Source organism: Neltuma alba, unplaced genomic scaffold (genome assembly GCF_004799145.2).
Source record: "Neltuma alba isolate B1F8T4 unplaced genomic scaffold, ASM479914v2 tig00010879_pilon, whole genome shotgun sequence".
Taxonomy (NCBI): domain Eukaryota; kingdom Viridiplantae; phylum Streptophyta; class Magnoliopsida; order Fabales; family Fabaceae; genus Neltuma; species Neltuma alba.
This window is the reverse complement of record NW_021635669.1, coordinates 31,174-55,044: the sequence shown is the minus strand read 5'-3', so window position 1 is coordinate 55,044 and position 23,871 is coordinate 31,174. Positions and strand designations below refer to the sequence as shown.

At 32.2% G+C, this 23,871-nt stretch overlaps 1 protein-coding gene across 1 annotated transcript; it reads left to right on the top strand.

Annotated features, from left to right (window-relative positions):
- Positions 1-22,726: 22,726 nt before the first annotated feature.
- LOC114759689 (uncharacterized) lies at positions 22,727-23,428 on the top strand. The gene has a single exon (XM_028948906.1). It carries the CDS (start codon positions 22,727-22,729, stop codon positions 23,426-23,428), a length of 702 nt encoding a protein of 233 aa, XP_028804739.1.
- The last annotated feature ends 443 nt before the right edge of the window (positions 23,429-23,871 follow it).

Sequence of the window (23,871 nt, the reverse complement as noted above, 5' to 3'; positions counted from 1 at the left end):
AGATTTCTATCTTTTCCTAAGCATTACATAGCTGGACTGAAATTTATAGCATTTTCCTTTAATTTTTCAAGCCAAAATCCTAATCCAATCAATGTAAAACTTAAGGATAATAATGCTTAGACATACCTTAATATTTTCTTGATATAAGTTGGATGATTCTTTGCCTAAAACACTCAAGAATTTTGAAGAAGCAAGGCCGGAGCTACAGTGACAAAGTCTCTCCTTCTTTTTCTAATTTTTCCAACATTTCTTTGTATTTTCCAAGGGGTATTTATAGGAAAAAAATCCATCTGCCCTCCTCCCTCCTGATTTGGCCAAACTAGGACACCTCAAGGGGTGTATATGGCAGTCATCAAGTGTTAAAATAATCAGATCATTACAAGCGGCCTTAATCTAGATTATTCTACACAAATATCCTTTAATTTCACATTTATTTTAATAAAAATAGAGGGACCTGGAAACTACACAAAATTGGACTCTTATTGGGTTCAATGTGGGACCCACAAATGGTTTGGGCTGGTCCAAAAAGATGGCCCACAAACCAAATCATTATCTCAAACCAATTTGAAACTTTATTGGTTACTATTCACTAGTAACATTCTATAATTTTTCCAGACCTCCAAAAATTTATTTCTCTCTATGATAATTCACCTTTTAATATCAGAATATGATCTGAAAATTTTGAGAATTTTTTGCTGTAACAACTAAACTACTACACTTATAAATTAATCAATATCAAAAAGTTAACCATGATAGAAAAGAAACTTTGTAAAAATATTTAGAAATACTATCATGGTTATATAAACATCCTAAATCATATGAGATTAACCATGATAGAAAAAGAGTTAAACCAATCCATAAATATGTCTATCACGGTTAAAAGAACTTTTCTAAATCAACTGCGTGCAAAAAGATATTCATAATGGGTAGGGCTTTGGGTATTATGAATTTAGAATATCATTTTCAACCATAAGCTCATAACACGATTTTACTAAATAGTACCTTTCATAACTTTCAACACAATCAAAAGTCATTTGATGTTAAGGATCATTGTGGATTCGCCACTCATATCAAACAAAAGAAATCACATGCAAATGCCTAAAGGCCTCCGACCTTCTACCAGCATACAGTCCAGTAACAGTTCTCAAAAGTACACTGTAAAAATAATCAATCTCAAACATATCAGAGTATGTGAAATGGGCCCTATCATGGCAATATACATCTATCCAACACAATCAAAAGAGTGGAAGCGCTACAATTTTGCAATAGCAGCTCAAGCTTCCGGAGCCTTCCCTAACTGACCCGAATGGGAACTATCACCTGGAAAAGTGTTAAATCAACGGGGTGAGACAAAAGTCTCAGTAACCAACAATCCTACTTATCAAGCATACAAGTAAGTGCTCGTGACATGTCAAGTGAGACAATTGCAAATTCATAGTATTCTAACAAATTTCATATTGTCAAAGCATATAAAAAGTACAATCAATAATCTTTTCACCTCCCTTATATTCACCCACCTTATATCCTCTGACTAAACCCATGGGCTAAATCCTCATCCATATGACTGGTAATTAGACAAGCTCACTGATCAAGTGATATGGATCGACCAAAATCCACAGAGTACAAGACCGGACCATGGGTTCCCCCTCTAGTCTACTAGTAGGGTGTCAATGCCCTATAATGAATAATTGGGCCAAAGGACCAATCAGTGTACACCTGATGGCCCTACCACCTTATATCTTCAAATGTACATAATTCACCCCCTTATATCCTCTTTGTTATAGTACCCATCATCAACATCCGTTACCCCTCATATATCAACACTCAAAATATTGCATTCATAAAAGAAATCATCATGTAAAAATCAATTGGGATTTTCCATTTTTCAATTAACTCATAATACTTGAGATCATCATAATAGTAAACATATATCTTTTGCAACAAAAGTGTCACAAGACAATTTCAATAACAACATACTTTCATAGCTCACATCATAATTCAATAATATTTCATAAATTCTTTATAATTCAAAATTAATCACAAACAATCTACGAGCATGAATAATAAGTGGAAAGTGGTTACCTCTTGTCTAGAACAAGTATTACCACAAGGTTAACCCCGTGCTCATACCAATAGCCCAATAATTTAATCTACACAACCAATACATTTACATATCAATACACAAGCTATTTAATTAATTACTTAAACTAAAACATGTATATATAAGTTAAAGTTTCTAATTCTATGCTAAACCCAAACCTCTCATAACCTATAATTAAGTCTTTTAGCACAAAATTTATATATCCTCACAATCCAAAATTTTCATTTAAACCTTTCAAAGTATTTACTTTAATACAGATTTTTCTCAAATTTTTAAATCTGAAATTATCATATTTAAAATTCAAAAATCCTATTTTAACTTTAAATCTCAAAAACCAACCATTAGAAATTCAATATACATCAAATGCATCTAAGTAAATAATTTAATCAACAGTTTCATGGTATAAATATCATATTTTTCATAAATAAATATCTGTTTAACTAAGATAATTCATTTAAAAATATTAGGTCAGTCAATAAATAAAACTAAACTGATATAAATGATCTATTAAAATAGCTCTATAATACTATGCTTACCTATCATCAAAACTCAACACTTGCTTCAAACTCTAAACCCAAAAATTATCTCTAAACAGTATAAAACTACTATCATTAGATAGATTTAGATGAGTGGAAAAACTTTCATGAAGAGAGTTTAATGAAAAGAAGTCATTTGGCTTACCAAAATGATCTGCAAAGTTGAAACCCTACTGGAAAAATGAGAGAAGGCGCCGGAGAAGGTGAAAAAGAAAGACGTCGAAATGTTTCTCTCTCTGGCCCCCCCAACGGTTAAAATAATATTTTGGCATAAATTCTAGTTAAAGACCCCATATTAAAATGGGACAAAATTATAGTTTGGTACCCCATTTTTTCCCATTTTTTTAATCCGTTTTATTATTATTATTATTCAGTAATTTCCATACACATATTTTATAAATCTTATTTTCAATAATTCTCTTTTCTTAAATAAATAGAGAATAAAACTCATTTATCAAGCATTAAGCTCCTTCTAAACTTAACTAAACACTAGGAATAATAAAAAAAAAAAAATTGGGATGTTACATTTGCCACCTCTAGTTATTTATTTTGAATTTTCTCTAATTAGGCGTTTATCAGTAAATCTGAAGAAAAATAAATTTTCTAAAATTAATTCTTGAGCTTCCAAGACCTAGAACCAATTTTATAAATTCAAATAAATATTTATATGAATTATCCATCTTTCTTCCAAATTTATTGAGGTCTCCAACTACTTAAATAATTATTTTCTTTCAATTTCCTAATAATTTTCTGAAAAACTTTTATTTAGAGGAAATTCCGTAATAATTTGCTTTCACCGAAATTTCACCTTTCGGGCCTTAATTGAGTTTTCAAAACTTCCAATTTATAATTTTCTCATTTTTCGGGAATTTTCTAGAATTTTCTCAAATTTTCCTATTTTGTCCTTCCTAGACCGATGATTATAAAAATACCAACCTGGACGTTATCGGGGTTTCACATCAAAAGTTGTTTCATCTCCCTGTCTAGTTCCTACATTGACCCTCATTCCAATTTTTAATCCTTTATATCCACGTAAAAATTTTTGAGATATAACATAGGGAGTTAAGAAGATCAAGCCAAAATCAAAGAAAAAGAAAAAACAAAATAATACACTTTCCCTGCCCGCTCTTGTCTCCCTCTTATCCCTCTGTTATCACAGTAACTCTCTTTGATCTACAATGGTAATTCTTCCTATTTCATTTCATATTCTTTTTTTGTGTGTTCTGTTGTGGGGGGTGTGGGAGATTATGGACGCTTCCATCAGATTCTACCAGCTGGAGAAATATCCAGAACTTGAAATTTTTATTTGAAACATTTGACCGTATCAGTTATTGACAGTAGAGACCTAGATTTGGTTTCCTCCATGATTCTTCTTCATGGGTATCATTAGTTTTGGTGGATTTTTTTCTTCGACGATATTCAAGAAAAAAGAAAGATGGAAGAGGGATCATGCAGGCTCGGTGTTGTTTGAATGGAAGCTTTTATCTTACGTGATGCAAGTGTTATCTTAGAAAATAGGTGTCATTCTTTAAAAAAAAGAAAAAAAGAAATGCTCATGTGTCAATTATGTTTAACAGTGTTAAATGATCTGTTAACTTGGGATACAATTGCACCACTTTTATTAGTTTGGGGGTAAAATTACGTCACTTAATAGTTTAGAGTGTAGAATGCACCTCTAAAAATAGTTCAGGGTGTTGAGTGTACTTTTATCCCAGAAAAAATTATGAAAACAACTATCAAACATTCTCACTGTATCAAAATCATGTTTTACACAAAATCTATTTTTAAGATTTATTTTTGTAAAATCTATTCACAAAACATATTATTCTAAAATCTATTCTCTAAAAATTATTTTTCAAACTATTTTTTGATTTCACCCAACCACCCCTTTAAAATCAAATTAAAATTTTAACTAGTTCATATATTAAGAACCAAATGTTGTATTTATATAATTAATTAGTAACTAATATGTATGGTATATATTTATAAAATATAAGATTAAATATATTGTTTATACTGTCAAACCATGGTTTTGTGCTTCCAAAAACCGAAAAAAAAATCACTTATGAAAAGCCGTGGTTTTAAATCCAAAAGTGATTCTTGTAAAACCATAGTTTGATGTCCAAAACCATGTTTTAATAGGAGCATCCAAACACCCTAGTCATAAATCCCAAAACCCCTTTTAATTGAAAGGAGTTTTGAGATAGAACCATGAGACTGAAATTCATTAGAAAATGCACACTCATTTTTTTAAAAAAAAAAAAGAAGTAAAAAACAAAAATATTTGTTGTGATTAGGTTATATGTATAATTGATCCCTTTTCCTTTGTTTTAAATCCTTTTTCTTATCATATATATTTTTTAATGTATTTTTTTTACATTGTTATTTCATTTATTTTAGGGTAAAAATGCACTTAACACCCTGAAAAGTTTTTGGAGGTACACCCACTATCCTAAAAAATTTAATCGTACAATTTTTTTCCTAATATATTAAAAATGGAGCAATTCTCTCCTTCATTGGTAGATTAACAAACATCCATTTGCTCACTCAATATGTCAGAATTTTATTTTAATGAAGTGATGACACGTAATTCATTAAAATGCCACCAGTGTTTTTCTTAAATAAAAACTTCCATTCCTATGGGTTAATCTAGTACTCAACTAGGGTTCAATTTTCTTCTGTAGAGGTTGTGACTGGGGAGAACTCACTGGTAAAGATGGTGGTATAGTATTGAATGCCGCCTGAGTCTTGAATGACAAAATCAATGTCATCTTCGACAGTCTTTCATCATAAAAGGCGTAAAATGCATAGATCAATATTAGGCATTTTCGGCATATCGGGGACATTTTGGGCTCTAGAAACAGTTATTCGATGAGGGATAAAGACATTGTAACATACAATTCTGAAGCAATAGATTTATGAAAGAAGAACTTTTTTTCGACTCTGTTTATAAAGGATTGAAGATCATATTCAAAAAAGGATTTGTACATACATATGTATGACAGTATTGTGGTGAGAAAAACATACAACTCAACCTTATGAGTTACACGAAGCTAAAATATTTTCTCACTACTGGCAAGAATCTTTGAGAAAGCAAAAGTATATGATAGAATTAAATAGCATTATAGACACCAAAGTTATTAACGTGGAAAATGTAAAGGTAAAAACCACAGGTTGTCTAAACTAAAGAAAATTAAAGCTCCACTATGATTAAAACAGGGTATAAGAGAGTCTCAATTAGATGCATAAACAAGTGTAAACAACCAAAGCTACAAGCTTAAAATATAGAATGAAAAAGCTAAAAAAACTCAATAAATCACATACCAGGTAACAAATTGACGATCCCACCATTGAAAATTATGCATTAGATGTTGTAAACCTTCTAACCAAGTTTCAGCTTAATCCAACGATTAACAAATGCATAAATGCTGATTTACTAAAACTTCCTGTGAAGATGTGAAAATAGCTTTCTATCTTCTTTTCTCTTTAAATGACTGCTATTCCTTCTCAAATAAGACCTCACCCTCAATGTTAATCTGCGCCATCTCCACTTTAATAAGTGAGACTCAAATAGGCTTCAAATATTGGGCCTTTCTCCACGTAGGAAAGGAGCCCAAAACTCAACATATCTCCTCTCTCCCGGCTATGTGGAGATAACTGCCAATCTGGCATCCTCACAACGAGTTTCAAACTTTTCACAAATATTAGAATGCACCGATTCAAGCAACTCTGACGTCCTTGAAGGAAGACTCATCTTGATGATACTCTAGCTTGTTTACCAACCATGTGGCAAGAATAGTTCTCCAATTTTGCGCCTTTCAATCTAGGAAGTTAATCCTTCATGGTTAAAAAACTTTACCCTTCACTACTAATAGATCTAAGCCTTTGATGGCACAAATTTGATGCCTCCATGTCTATAGCGTCCACACTGTCTCTAGCCACTAAAGCTTCTTTCATATAGAACTTAGAAATCTTTTTCCTCTTGCCATCACCAAACTATCTTTCGTGATCAGTTTCCACTTCCTAGAGCCAAAATGGTTATCAAAACCATCTTCATCAAGCACTTGAAAAGGTATCAAATTGAAACAAACATCCAGAGCATGTTTTACTCCTAGAAGAAATAGCTTTATTCCCATGTTGGTTTCTAGACAAACATCAATAACACCAACCACCTTAGACACACCATCATTACCCATCCTTAACACCCCAAATTCACCAAATGTGCCATGCAATGTAACACCACTATCTACTATCCACATGCTCTTATCAGATATAAGATTAACTATGTCAAAATCATGAAGAATAATTAGATCATCATAGGTAATAGTATTAACACGCTCATCATCATCTTGGCCCTTGTCTTTTTGCTCATCCTTCTTACCTTTATTCTCCTTTTTCCATTAAAAACATTAATTCTTTTTAATATGCCCTATTTTATGGCAATAATGACACTACATCTTTGTATCTGGACTTAGATTTGCTCTTGCTCTCCTCTCTACCACCATTCAGCTCTCCCTTATAATTTCTTCCCCTATTTTTTGTAGAAAACAATTTAGACTGAGATGAAGAACCTTGTGCCTTCCTTTTCATTTCTTCATTAAGACCACCATACTTTGCTGTCTGCCGCCATTAGGGGCTGAGTTTGTAATAGAAACCTAAAATGCCTCCGAAGACTCAAGTAAAGTATCCAAAAGCCATAGTCCTCAAATATCATCTTCAAACTTAATACCCATTCCTAACAATTGATGTAGAAGCCCTTGAAATTCATTCAAGTGATCAAAAAAAGAAGTCCCATCCTTATGTCTCAAATTCATCAAACAATTCAACAAACATAATTTGGTATTTCCTGACTTAGAGGTGTATAAGGACTCAATCTTTTCTCACAAAGTTTTTGCATTTGCTCATTAGTAACATGATTATAAACATATCATCTACAAACTTCTGAACAAAACCACGTACTTGTTGATGCAGGAAATCCTAATCCTCATCAGACTTAGAATCTGGCTTTTAAGTAGTAAACATAAGAAGATGTAAATTTCTAACAAATAACAAATCCTTCATCTTGCCCTTCGACAAAGAAATCATCCTACTTGTATATGTTTTCATTATTCATGCAAGTCAAACAATTCAATAATCAACAATAAACCAATCTTACAATCTCAAAACTAGACAAATTGTCAACCTGAGAACCGGTCTCTAATACCACTATAATGAGAAAAACACACAAATAAATTTAATGAGTTATACATAGCAAAAATATTTTCTCACTAGCAAGAATCTCTGAGAAAACAGAACAAATATATGGTAGAAATTAAATAGCACAAGAGACACCAAATTATTAACATGGAAAAGCCCTTAATACAAGGGTAAAAATCAATAGTCATCCAAGTCAAAGAAAATCACAGCTTCACTATGATTAAAATAGGGTATAAGAGAGTCTCAATCAAATACACAAACAAGTGCAAATAGCCAAAACTACAAGCTTATAGTAGAGAATGAAGAAGCTGAAAAATACTCAAACTAGATGCTGTTGAACAAACTCAATAGCTCACACACCAGGCAACAAATCAATGATCCGACCATTGTAAATGACATTTTGGATGTTTTAAACCTTCTAATCAAGTTTTAATGTGACCCAACGGTTAACAAATGCATAAATGTCGATTTACTAATGCTGCCTTGTGAAGATGCAAAAATAGCTCTATCTCTTCTTCTCTCTTCAAATGGCTGCTATTCTCTTTCAAATGAGACCTCACCTTCAACCCTAATTTGAACCCGTCTACTTTAATAAGTAAGACTCAAATGAGCTTTAAATATTGGGCTTTTCTCCACATGGGGGGAGCCCAAAACCCAACATATTGTAGTTTTGAACATTAAAAGAACTGAACTGACATAGTAAAAATTAAACTAAGCTAATTTCTTGAAGAGTTTGAGATGCAAGTATCATTATATGTCTAGTCTGGATTTCTTAGTTCTCATTATTATATTTGAGAAATGCACATGTGATTGGGCCACTCTTTTTGTATTTAATGTATGTAATATAGAGATATTTATAGAGCCTTGAGTATGAAAGTTAGAGCACAAAGGGTCTGCTAATTTTATTTAAAAACTGTTGATTTAATTGGTGGAAGGAAGAATCTATCTGTCATACAAAAATTAGAGAGCATAATGCATTGTCTTGATTCTTTTCTTTTGTCCAATAGCCTGTAATAGAAGGCACGACATTGTATTTCATAAAAATTCATGAAAGAATTGTTAATACGATGAATCATTAAGCATGATATAGTAGTAATAATAATAAGTTAATAACAAATAACAGTTACTATGTGATTTTTTATCTTTCAGACTAATATGTCAGCTTTTGGAGAAACTGCAATGATATAACTTAAAGATTAATATAACACAGATCACCTTCTTCTAACCAAAACAACCATTCACATAGATATAAAATAATATGATAATGCATTAATGTAATATAAGGTCATTTTCAAAAGGATGACATAATTTGATGAAACAAAAACACATTGAAAGGTTTTCACGGTACCAAAATATACGTTTATCAAACTAAGATAAATATTGAACACACCAAAATAATATTGTTTAGTCCAAAATAAGCAATAATTAGGCTTATGCGTTAGCATTTCTTCAATTAGCCTTCTGTAGGTTAATCCTCCTTTGTCCTTCTACTTGCAGTTGTGAAGTACTCAAGCATGGTTGTCCTATCCATTTTAAGCTAGGTGGTTTAAATGGAAGCTGAGTTGGATGTGAACCTGTGGTACTATCATCAATGAGTCTAATTTTCCTCTCTAGACTATTGAAAGTTTAGAGATAACTCTTCTTGATTTTCCTCTCATTTAGAATCGGGAAACATATCTCAGGATCAACAAAATATTTCATATACTCTTGACTACTCCCCTTTTCAATTACAATCTCAAATTGCATTCCGGGCTATACAAGACAAATGTGAAAAAAAATTATAAGAGAATAATTTAAATACATCTATAAAAATTAAAGACAATGTATATATATAATATTACAAAAATTTAAAAATCAATAGAATTTTTTAAGGTGTTTTAGAATAAGTTTATTATAAGTATAAGATGAGAGCAAGTAGTGTATTGTTAAAAAGCATCTTTATCAAAAATAAGATTAGAACAATTTTCTTCCAAGCAAGTAAAAAGACATAATCAAACCGTGAAAAATGTAAGTTGAAACATCCTTCTATTTATCTCTTTTAGTACATGTTTGGAACGGCTCAAGTGGATTATGAAATAAGCCCATAGATTGAAAATTCAAAATTAGATTCTCGAGTTATTGTTCACTGACAAATTTCATATTTTTAGCATAATTTTGAAAATTCATAAGTAATTATGGAAAAATTATATTAAGGTGATTCAAGTCTTTATTTAAAGATCTTTTAATCATCTATAAGGAAAAAAATATAGATCTAAGCTCAACCTCCTCAATTCTTACAGTTAATTCATGAAAATTTACCGTTTAAACTGGCAAAGACTGCATTTTTTTAGTTTCTTTGTCCTAATTTTGAACAATCATATCTCTGAGCACACATATTCATTTTGAGTGATCTACCACTTATTTTGAAGTTTAGAATGTGCAATTTAAGTATATTAAATTTCAAGGGCATATTTGATTGTTTGTATCACTTCCATTCTATCAAAAACTTGTGGCTCATTGAGGAATAATTTATCTCCCTTACTTGCATTACTAATACATAATTATTCACTTGTTTATATACAATTATTCCATCATTTCAAATTTTCATAAACCATTCTCATGCATCATTGTACTTAATTATACATGCCAATAGCATCACACATGTTTATATTACGTAAATGGCATATTTAAACAATTATCCCATACAAGGAGAATTATTATATTTCATAATATCATAATACATTTCTTCAATTCTTTCTTTTATTCACTTGATCCACATCTAGCATTCTTCTTCCATACTCAACATATCTATTATGGTTGGTTGAGAGAGGGTGCGATTCGGGAGAATTTTACTAACAAACAATAACTACCCAAACATACATGGCAAGCTTGGCACTCATAACATGCTTGTAACTTAATATCTTTATAACATAATGATATATTTAGAAATCATCATGCATTCATCATAAAATATATAGGGCTATGACGTACTTTAAACATATTCACATTAACAATGCATAAGTTTGTAAATCGCATAAACATACAAGCATTCCATACATGTAAGCAAATACTAAGTATATAAGAGTAGGGTAAAGTTTGCTACATTTAGCTTTTTACATTCAATCTTTCTTCTTACTCCTTTTGCTTCCGACCATCAAGGTTGCTTGGTCAACCTTTTTCATTCATCTTTCTTGAAGTTACATGGCCCTAATCATATTAATATATCATTGTCACTCATTTATTAAAGCCATGAAATCAATGACATTCATACTTTGCTCTTTAACATACTTTAATTACCTCTAGCGTTTGAGCTTTAATTCCAATCTTTCAAAAATTAATTCCACATGCGATTGCCCCATAATTTTGTATGTAGAATCTATTTTCAAGCTCAAATTAAACAATATATAACTCTTTCCCCTTCAACTCAACTTGGCCAAATGCACAAGGTTTAGGGTTTAAAATTTCATTTTCAATTCCAATGTTTCCAAACTTACTTTCTCACCTTTACCCTACACATTTTTTCATTTTAAACATATTGAAAGCATTAAAATCTTTAAATTTCCACCCTAATTCATACCCTAGGTTTGGTCAAAACATTACATATTATTAGGAAAAGTTGGATTTATTCGAACTTTATCACAAAACCACTTGATTCTTACTCTTTTCTAACTTTTAGACATGGTTCTATCGTCAATCAATCTATTCCATGGCTTAATAAATATTGGACAGCACCTTCCCTTAGGGTTTCATGCTTCCAAAACTCATTAAAAATCATAGCCAAGCTCAACAAGATAAATAGCAACTTAAGCTACATCAAAAACCATAACCTTATCTTGTCTTGAAGCTTGGATTTACCTAGGACTTTATGCTCTTCTTCTTCTTCCTTTTTCACTTGGTAATTTCATGCTCTCCCTATTCTTCCTCTCTTGGCCATCCAAACACACAAATGAGAGGGAGAAATGGCTATTTATAATGACAAAGTTACCATTTACCTTGGTTAGTCTAATTTACAATTACCATAACATGAAACATCATTCCATTTACCCCTTTAGTATGCGTCCAGAAGTGTTACAGTTCCAGTGGATCACAAAATAAGCCCGTGGATTAAAATTTTATAATTTGTTTCTCAGGTTACTATTTATTGGTAAATTCTAGATTATCAGTCCAACTTTCAAAATTCATAAAAAATCATATTAAGGTGATTTAAGTCTCCATTTAAAGCACTTTCAATTTTCTATAGGGAAAAAAATATAAATTTAAGTTTAACCCTTCTCAATTTATACAGTTAACTGTTCAGCTGATAAAAATTGTACTTTCCAGTTTCTCTGCCCTTATTTTGAGCAATCTCTTCTCTTTTCACACATATCTATTTTAAGTGATCTGCCACCCATTTTAAAGCTTAGGATGTGCTCTAATTGCTTGCCAAATTTCATGGACAGATTCAATCATTTGTCTCACTTTTTTACTATCACAAACTCGTGGCTTATTTAGAGATAATCTATCCCCCTTACTTGCATTAATAATGCATAAATTTTTATTTCTTTGCATACAATCATTCCATCATTCGAACTTTTCATAAACCATTCTCATACATCATTATACTTAATTATATATGCCAATAGCATCACACATATTTACATTTCTTAAATGACATGTTCCTACAATATAATTATCCCATACAAGGAGGATCATTACATAACATAACATAATATATTATTTCTTCAATCCTTCCCTCTATTCTTGCATTTTCACATCTTGCATTCCTATTTCCTTGTATATCATATCTATTATGGTTGGTTAAGGGAAGGTAAGATTTTGAAGAATCTCAATAGCAAATATTACCATTATGCATGCAACATAAATGCAAGTGTATGACATGTTTAGTTACATATACTTTCATATTTATAAAAGGTCATGCTTATATGCTCAACATTTCAAACACGCATAAACATGGATTAAACAAGAAATAGAGCGACACTTAACTATTCATCCTTTCATTCATTGTCAAACAACATCAACACACAAGCATACAAATAGGTAAGTTCACTACCTTGTGTCTTTAAACATTCTTTTTACTTTCTCTTGCTCTCTTTGCTTCCAACCATCAAGGTTGCTTGATCAACCTTTCTATTTCTCTTCCTTAATTTCTCATGGCTCCAAATGTTTGACACATCATTGCTATTTATTCATTTGAGCCATGGTAACAAACAACATTCTTATTTTACTCTCTTTAACGTACTTTAACTCTTTAACCTTAATTTTTGAACTTTAATTTCAATCATTTTAAAATTAATTTCACATGCCAATCTACAATAATTTTGTATTTAGAATCTATTTCTAAACTCAAATCAAACAAAATCTCTTTTCTTATGAACAAGCCTTGGCTGAAACATGTAGGGTTTTAGGGCAAAAATTTTCATTTTCAATTCCAATACTTCTAAACTTACTTTCTCACCTTTATCCCAAATAATTTTTCATTCTAAACATATTGAAAGTACTCATCAAATTTGAACCCTAACATCATCCATAAGTTTGGACAAAATCCCATTATCATGCAAGATAGATGCAACTGTATGATAAAACATCCTTCCTTAAACCCCTTATAGTACGCGTTCGGAAGTGTTATGATTCAAGCAATTCACAAAATAAACCTGTAGATTGAATATTTGCACTTAACTACTCGAGTTACTATTCACTAAAAATTCCAGATCTTTTGTCTGATTTTGAAAATTTATAACTAATTATAGAAAAATTGTATTGAGGTGGTTCAAAATTCTATTTGAAGCTCTTTTGATTTTCCATCGAGAAAAAAATATAAATATGGACTTATCCCTTGCCAATTGTATAGTTGATTGCATGAATTTTATTGTTCATTTGGTAAAAGCTGTACTTTCTAGTTTTTTTTACCCTAACTTTGATTAATTATAACTCTTAATACACATATCTATTTTAAGTGATTTATCACTTATTTTAAAACTTAGGATGTGTACTTTAATGGTACCAAATTTCATGGACAGATTCATTCATTTGCATTCTTTCCACTCTATCACCATGTCGTGGCTCATTTAGGGATAACTTATCCCCTTAACTTGTATTAATGATTCATAATTGATTCTTTCTGTGCATAATTTCCTTCCATCAATGCACCAACCATTTCCATACATTGTCATAACCAATTACACATGCAATCATCATTATTTAACATCACATAACATTAGTAGCATATTCATAACATACATTGGTATACAAATTATACAATGTAATATAGTACATTTCCTTAATTCTTTTCTCTTTTTCTTGCCTCTACTTCATGCATTCTCTTGTTTGCTCATTATTACCTTTTATCCTTAAGCTTTCTTCTTGCTCCCTTTACTTCCCAACCACTAAGATTTTTTGAACAATCTTGCCATTCCTTTCTTAGTGTCTTATGGCCCTTGTCTTGAAGCTTGGATTTGCCTTGAACTTCATGAGCTTCTTCTTCTTCCTTTTCCCTTGAGAAACTTTGTGCTCCCCCTTACCTCTCCTCTTGGTTGAAAATCCTTGTATAAATGGAAGATGAGGGTATTTACAACAAACAAGCTTAAATCTTGGCCCTTGATCTTGTAAATATGTGACTTAATCTTAGCTATTCATTTAATCCTTCCTTATGATTTCGCCAAGTCTCCCTTATCCTCTTGTCATCTATCTTGATCATGCCCAGTGTCTAAGCTTATAGATTGCTTATTCTTTATGACATCACACCTCTCACATCATGTTTTGCCATGTGTTTTATAGTTAAACTATCTAGTTTATGATCTTGCCACATGTCTCTGGTAACTTGCCAAGTGTCTTCTTGTAATATTCCTACCAATAAGAAGTCTTACATATGGCATGAAAGAAGGGAAGAAAAGAGAATTGGAAAGCTTCTCCAACAAGCTTCCAAGCTACCAGTCTCATTCGCCTCTTACCGGTCCCTTTTCTTTTCCCACTTGCTTTCTTGGAATTTCTAATCAATGAATTGGCCCACATATGGTGCCATCTTAGAGGAGCATAGAAGAAAATAGTTGACTCCATTAACAGACTACTTAGCCTTACCGAGTCATGTAGTGGAGATTTCGCTATATCGAGTAGACATAGGACTGTCTAAAACATACCCATACCGCATTCTAATTTTTCTACTGTCCATAAATATCTTCTCGTGACTCATTAGACGACGTACCGGCATCATAAATGCACCTTGGTGACTCAACATGCTGATCCAATGCCCCTTATGATTGCCTTTAAATATTTTCTTTGATTTTGTCACCTATTTAAGGGAGAAAAGTTATTTAATATTTGACTGAAGCATTTTATTCAATCTAAAACTCTAAAAATTCATCTGTCTATACCATAAACTTCCTTTAATTCTGGAGAAAATCCGTGAAATTTCTCATACCGCAACTCAACTCGTAGATATTTCTTTTTAAATTTCCCATAAAATGTCCCTAAATGGTATAACTGAATTTTGAATATACTTAAAGCTATTCTGCTGGTCTTTTGAGGATGAGACCAATTTTATAGTTTTTTTTATAGCCTCTTAACTCATAAATTCCCATTTTTACTCGCTTTTTTGAGGCCTCCTTATGGGACTCAAACAATTAAATCTAGCGTTATATTTCAAAATGAGCCATAATCTTTAAAATTCATTTAGAGTTAATTCAAGGACATTTTCATAATTTTTCTTTACATATAGGTCGTAAGATGCCATTTTCTATTTTTTTGGGGATTTTTTTTGAAATTTTTGGGTATAATTTCAAAAAAAAAAAAAATCTAACTACCGATCTTATTCGCCTCTTACCGATCCTTTTTCTTTTTTCACTTGCTTTCTTGGAATTTCTAACTAATGAATTGGCCCACATATGGCGCCATCTTAGAGGAGCATAGAAGAAAATAGTTGACTTTATTGACAGACTACTTAGCCTTACTGAGTCATGTAGTGAAGATTTCGCTATATCGAGTAGACATAGGACTGTCTAAAACATACCCCTATTGCGTTCTGATTTTTTTTACTGTCTATAAATATCTTCCCGTGACTCATTAGATGACTTAGCGGCGTCATAAATGCACCTTGGTGACTCACCATGCTGATCCAACGCCCTTATGATTGCCTTTAAATATTTTCTTTGATCTTGTCTCCTATTTAAGGGAGAAAAATTATTTAATATTTGATTGAAGCATTTTATTCAATTCAAAGATCTAAAAATTCATCTGTCTATACCATAAACTTCTTTTAATTCTAGAGAAAATCTATGAAATTTCTCAGATCACAACTCAACTCGTAGATATTTCTTTTTAAATTTCCCAAAAAATGCCCCTAAATGGCATAACTGAATTTTGAATATACGTAAAGCTATTCTGCTGGTCTTTTGAGGATAAAACCAATTTTATAATTTTTTATAGCCTCTTAACTCATAAATTCCCATTTTTACTCGCTTTTTTGAGGCCTCCTTAAGGAGTCAAACAATTAAATCTAATTTTATACCTTAAAATGAGCCATAATTTTTAAAATTCATTTAAAGTCAATTCAAGGGCATTTTCATAATTTTTCTTTACATATAGGCCGTAAGATGCCATTTTCTATTTTGTGGGATTTTTTTTGAAATTTTTGGGTATAATTTCAAAAAAAAAATTTCTAACTACCGATCTCATTCGCCTCTTATTGGTCCCTTTTCTTTTTCCACTTGCTTTCTTGGAATTTCTAACTAATGAATTGGCCCACATATGGCGCCATCTTAGAGGAGTATAGAAGAAAATAGTTGACTTTACTGACAGACTACTTAGCCTTACTGAGTCATGTAGTGGAGATTTCGCTATATCGAGTAGACATAGGATTGTCTAAAATATACCCCTACTGCGTTCTGATTTTTTTACTGTCTATAAATATCTTCCCGTGACTCATTAGATGACTTAGCGGCGTCATAAATGTACCTTGGTGACTCAGCACGCTGATCCAACACCCTTATGATTGCCTTTAAATATTTTCTTTGATTTTATCTCCTATTTAAAGGAGAAAAATTATTTAATATTTAATTGAAGCATTTTATTCAATCCAAAGCTCTAAAAATTCATCTGTCTATACCATAAACTTTCTTTAATTCTGGAGAAAATCTGTGAAATTTCTCAAACCGCAACTCAACTCTTAGATATTTCTTTTTAAATTTCCCATAAAATGCCCCTAAATGGCATAACTGAATTTTGAATATACTTAAAGCTATTCTATTGGCTTTTTGAGGATGAAACTAATTTTATTATTTTTTATAGCCTCTTAACTCATAACTTCTCATTTTTACTCGCTTTTTTAAGGCCTCTTTATGGAGCTCAAACAACTAAATCTAGCTTTATACTTCAAAATAAGTCATAATCTTTAAAATTCATTTAAAGTCAATTCAAGAGCATTTTCATAATTTTTCTTTACATATAGACCTTAAGATGCCATTTTCTATCTTCTGCGGAGGTTTTTTGAAATTTTTGGGTATAGTTTCCATCTTTCTCCTTCTCGGCCTAAAACTTTGTAAAATTACAATTTCGCTCCTAGTTCTACCTAACCCAATAATGCACCTCATTTAGACCTCTAACATAACATTTGGCTTGTATTTATCTTCATTTGCCATTTATGGGCATCGAGACTTTACCAGGGTCTTTATTTTTCTTTTTTCTCTGTTCCAAAAAAACTTTTTCTTTTGAATTTAGCCCCTATGAATCCCTTTGTCCTTTCAGGGAACTTTTAGAACTCCTGCCAAAAGAGGTGTAGTAGCCTTCCCATTTCATGCTAATTCTTACGCTTTTAGGCCCAAAATCCGGGATGTTACATATGACATGCTTTGTTACATATACTTTCATGATTATAAAATGTCATGCTCATATGCTAAATATTTCAAACACACATGGCCATGGATTAAACAAGAAAAAGAGCAACATTTAACCATTCATCCTTTCATTTATCATCAAATAACATCAACACACAAGCATACAAATAAATAAATTCACTACCTTATGTTTTTAAACTTTCTCTTTGCTTCCTCTTGCTCCCTTTGCTTCTAACCGTCAAGGTTCCTTGATCAGCCTTCCCATTCTCTTCCTTAATGTCTTATGTCCCCAAATCTATTGAGACATCATTGCCATTTATTCATTTGAGCCAAACTAACAAACAACATTCTGAGTTTACTCTCTTTAACGTATTTTAACCCTTTAACCTTATTTTTTTAAGCTTTAATTTTAATCTTTCTAAAATTAATTCCACATGCCAATCCCCCATAATTTTTCAAGTAAAATATATTTTTAAACTCAAATTAAACAAAATCCAATTCCTTCCCCATGAACAAGCCTTTGCCGAAACATATAAGGTTTTAAGGCAAAAATTATATTTTCAATTTAAATGCATCCAAACTCACTTTCTTACATTTACCCTTACACAATTTTTTAATTCTAAACACATTGGAAGTATCAAAATTATCAAATTTCAATGCGAACATCATCCCTAAGTCTAGCAAAAATCTCATTATCCATACAAGATAGATGTAAATGTATGACATGCTTAGTTACATATACTTTCATGTTTATAAAATATCATGCTCATATGCTCAACATTTCAAACACACATGGCATTGGATTAAACAAAAAATAGAGCAATATTTACCCATTCATCCTTTCATTTATCATCAAACAATATCAACACACAAGCATACAAATAGGTAAGTTCACTACCTTATGTCTTTAAACTTTCTCTTTGCTCTTTAAGTTCACTACCTTATGTCTTTAAACTTTCTCTTTGCTTCTTTTGCTTCTAACCATTAAGGTTGCTTGATCGACTTTTCTATTTTTCTTCCTTAATATCTCATGCCTCCAAATACATCAACACATTATTAACATTTATTCATTTAAGGCATAGTAACAAACAATATTTTTACTTTACTCTCTTTAACTTACTTTAACTCTTTAACCTTGACTTTTGAACTTTAATTTCAATCTTTCTAAAATCAATTCCACATGCCAATCTCCTATAATTTTGCATTTTAGAATATATTTCTAAACTCAAATTAAACAAAATCTAACTCTTTTTTTATGAACAAGCTTTGGCTAAAACATTTAGGGTTTTTGGGCAAAAATTTCGTTCTTAATTTTAATGATTCCAAACTTGCTTTCTCACATTTGTTCTATACAATTTTTCATTTTAAACACATTAAAAGCATCAAAATCATCAAATTTCAATCCTAATATCATCCCTAAGTCTTGTCAAAATCCTCATGAAATTAGGGGAAGTTGTATTCTTTCTAATTTTATCACAAAACTACTTGATTCTTGCTCTTTTCTTCCTCTTAATCATTAATCTAGCATCAATCAATCCTTTGTATGGTTTAGACACAATTAGACAACATATCATCTTAGGGTTTAACACTTCTAAAAATGAACAAATATCATAACCAAACTTTGCGAGACACGGGTCATCATAAACTACATTAAGAAACCATGATCTTATCTTGTCTTGAAACTTATATTTGCTTGGGATTTTATGCCCTTCTTCTTCTTTCTTTTTCTCTCCAAAATTTTGTACTCTCCTTGATCTTCATCTCTTGGTTATCCAAACACAAATGGAAGAGAGAAATGAGTATTTATAATGCAAAAGTTACCATTTACCTTGGTTAATTTAATTTAACTTTGCCATAACACGTCATTTGCTTCAACCATCCTCCATAAGATCTTGTCATGTAACTCCCTTAGGTGTCTTGATCATATTTTTCCTCAAGATCATGCCACATGCATACCACCTAATCACACATGTAGTAAAATATAATATTTTATTAAATAATTATATTTCTTCCAAACATACCCCTTAACAATTTGTACAATTTTATCGATATCCTCTCATCAAATTTACATTAAAATATGAAGGCAAATAGGGATAAATTCATGCTTCCTCTCACCCTTGACTATTCCTTTATTTATTTTACAATTTTACACTGTATCAGGTAATCCTGAGACATGTTTTGTCTAACTACTTCATTTCTTACTAAATAACCAACCAAATAGAAGCAAATAGAATCACATTTGATGGCCAAAAGTTTGAAAACTTTAACTTTAAAAAATATTGTTCTCAGGTTACTATTCATAGTAATATATAATTTGGCCAAATTTTAAAAAATTCATAATAATTCTAGAAAAATAAAAATTGAGTGATTCCAAGTTCTATTGAAAGCTCTTTGGATTATCTTTTGAGAAAAAATAAGCACAGGTCAATTTGCTTTCAGATTCGAGCCCAGTTTAATTTATGAAAGTTACTGTTTATTTGGTCATTTTCTAATTTTTCATTATTCTTTTCTTAATTTTGAAATGACATAACTTCTTGTACAAATATCCGTTTAAAGCGTACTACCACTCATTTTAAAGTGAAAAATAAAATATCTTAGATTGTAAAGTTTCATGGATAAACTTCATCATTTGACCAAAATCATGTTGATCAAAATTTGTCCCCAAAAAAGTTGACTTTTATCCCTTTTTGGGTTTTGCCTCTTCATAGTTAAACTCTAACTTAGCATACCATCATTCTCCCACATAATTAGGCATAATAACATAATTTGTCATATATTTGCATCACAGTATAGTAAAGTATCATTCAAAAGAATATTTACAATCATTCACATATTTCAAGAAAGGATCAAAGCTCTATAACATTTAATAACATCAAATATTTCTTCAAGAATTGATCCTCCCCTTGCCTTTTGTTTTGGATGTTGTAGCCCCTAGGTAATTGTTGGAATATGGGAGGATAAGATTCATGAGAATCTTAACAGTATAGCATTACATTTAAAATGTCACACAAATAAGGTTTCACATGCCATATGTTTCTAGCTATCACATACTTTAATTTTGATGCACATGCTATGGAAAAGAATAACATACTGTCTCATTCAACATATTCAACATTATATAAGTTAAGGCATTTTATGCATAGAGTTAAACATAACATCACATAATAATCTTATCTACATCATGGCATAACAAATAGCATACACATAGTAATAAACAAAATGCAAGGTGACATTAAAAATAAATGCTAACTACCTTTTTTAATGCTTATCCTCTTGCCTTCAATCTCCTCCTTTAGCAAATCTCATTTTCTTTTGATGCCAAACCTACTGGTAACACAATAGGACATCACACATTATTATTCCATTCATCATAATAACCCTTAATCCATTTTTACTTAATTTTTGAGTTATTATTTCTAACTTTGATTCTTTAATTCCCTTGGGTCATTTCTACATAATTTTCTATATAGAATCTGAATATCAATTTAGATTTCCTCCCTATTGAACTTCATTTCCCTACACCATTTCATTATTTAAACATATCGAAAGCATCAAGTTGAATTAGATCCAACTCTAATGCCACTTTCTTATCTTGGCCGGAACAATACACGGGTTTAGAGTTGGATTTTCTTTCTAAAATTCAATCATAACCAATCAATTTCTACACTTTTCAAGGTTTAGTCTACGTTTCAATCCCTTGACTAGTTTCTCCCATTTTTTCAAAAATTTTACCAACATTTTCACCTAGGAAAATGGCCATCCAAACCATATAAAAATGCCATGAAAACAACCCCACATCAAGCACAAGAGATATAGAAGCTTACCTTGACAAGTCTCTAAGCTTGTAGGCATTTTCTCTCTCTAGAAGTTGTCTTTTCTCTCTTTAAAATCAACAGCAATAAAGCCTCCCTATGGTTTCCTCTCTTGGTCGAAATTCATAATGTGGGAGGGGTATTTATAGCAATTCACTTAACTCTTTACACTTGACCCTCAATTCTATTTTACATGATTTTCTTTAAATTTTTGAAAATTTCTAACCTAGCTTTGCAGCCAGATCTTGTTTTAACTGATATTTCAAACATATCAATCTGGACTCCGCCCGGGTTTTAGTTCAAAAATTGTGAGATCTATGTCCCCCTTGAACTAATTGGCCCTTAGTCTCTTTTAATTCCCTCATCTTCAAGGTTAAAATTTGCAAGTTGTTACATTTTGGCACTCTTTTTTTATCACAAATATATAACATGCGTATGGAGAGACGGATGCTCTTCCCTTTGTTATTTTATTAAAATATTTAGTAATATTTATTTTAGTATAAACTTGACCAAATTCTTCCTATTAGTCCATAACTTTAAGAATCTATCTCTGGATACCCATACTGCCTTTTTATCATGGGAAATTTCTCTTATTTTTCTCAGGTCAAAAATTAACTCAAACGATTTATTTTGACTTTCCCCTGATACTCAAATAGATTTTAAATTCTGTTAAAGACAACCTCTTTGCTTTCTGGGGACAAAATCATTTTTAAATCCTGTGATAATATCTCAAGTATTTATTCTTGTTAGAAGCCGTGATCCTCTCCCCCAACTTCTCCCTTGATTTACTCTATTAATTACCTAGAATAAGTTCCTGATTTCTTGTGATATTGCATTATTACTGATTGATTGTAATCTCTTTGCATTATTATTATTGATTGTAACCGGATTGCATATTCCCATCCAGACTCTATAAATTGTACCGGGATCATATGAAATAAGATATGAGTGAGTCTGAACCCAGAAAAGCTCCGTAAACGTCTGCTGTGAGCCAGAGAGAGAGAGAGACAGCGCGGGGAGAGAGAGAGAGAGTGAGGCGTCCTCAACCTGGTGCAAGAAGAGCTGCGTGGACGACACCACCCCTCCAATCCACACCGGCGTCCCTTGATCGGCCAGTCCCCAGAAGCCGACGTCGAACGGAGCTGCGCGTGACTCTCACGCGCCGTCACAAGCTCTGCGTGTGAAGTCCACGCGCCGCCACGCCCCTGTCACTGTTCCAGCGCGTGAAGCCCACGCGCCGCCGCCAGAGACCTCCAGTGCCTTCCAGAGACCCAGAAAATGGATGACCCAGAATTTCCCCCACTGTTTGGATCTGTTCGCAATATTCCAAGGGCCTTCATGTCCGGTACATCTTCTAATACTCAAGCTACTCCTTCTAAAAACTCCACTGCAGAATCAGACTTGACAATAGCCACTGAACCTCAAGCTATGGGGGTAGCTCACAAACTTAATGGTAGCAACTATCTCCAATGGTCTCAAAGTGTGTTAATGTACCTGCGTGGGAAGCGTAAGGAGAAGTATATCAATGGAGAAGCACAACAACCTTCACATAATGACCCCAAATTTGACACCTGGTTCGCTGAAAATAATCAGGTGATGTCTTGGTTGTGCAATTCAATGACCCTCGAAATCAGTGAAGGATACCTTCTTGCAAGCACAGCCAAGGAAATCTGGGATGCTGCTAAGTGGACCTACTCTACCCTCGACAACACTGCAGCCTTATTAGATCTCAAGAGGCAACTCAAAGATCTGAAGCAAGGCAACTTAACTGTAACACAATACTACAGTACTCTGACAAAGATATGGCAGCAATTGGATCTCTTTGAAGTACATCTTTGGAAGGATATAGATGATGCTAATTACTACAGACAGTTGGTGGAAAAGGGACGAACATATGAATTTTTGTTGGGCTTGAATGATGTGTTTGAAGAAGTAAGGGGGAGAATTATGGGATTGAAACCCCTGCCATCCCTATTTTAAGTCTTCAGTATGGTTAAGTTCGAAGAAAGCCGAAGACACCTCACCCAAGGTAATCTGACCCCAGCAGAAGGCTCGGCATTGGTGACGAGAGGGTTCCAGACCTCAGAGGGGCCTGAGAAGAGAGGGAACAAGTGGTGCAATCATTGTAACAAGAGAGGCCACACCAGAGATGAATGTTGGAAACTACATGGAAAACCAACCCAAGGGAAGCAGAAACGAGAAGATAGAAAGAGCCACCACACCTCATCTGAAGAAAGAGGTGACGATGGAGACCAGTTGACCAGAGAAGAGCTTCAAATGCTTCGTAAGATACTTGAAAAACAAAACAAGTCAAAATCTGTTCCCAATGTGAACTTGATACAGTCAAGTAACTCCATTATAGCCCTTAATGCAATGGTAACTAGTGATGAGACTTGGATTATTGACTCCGGTGCTACCGATCA

Excerpts from the sequence above, each read along its gene's own strand:
- LOC114759689 (XM_028948906.1), top strand. The coding sequence starts at position 22,727 with ATGGATGACCCAGAATTTCCCCCACTGTTTGGATCTGTTCGCAATATT.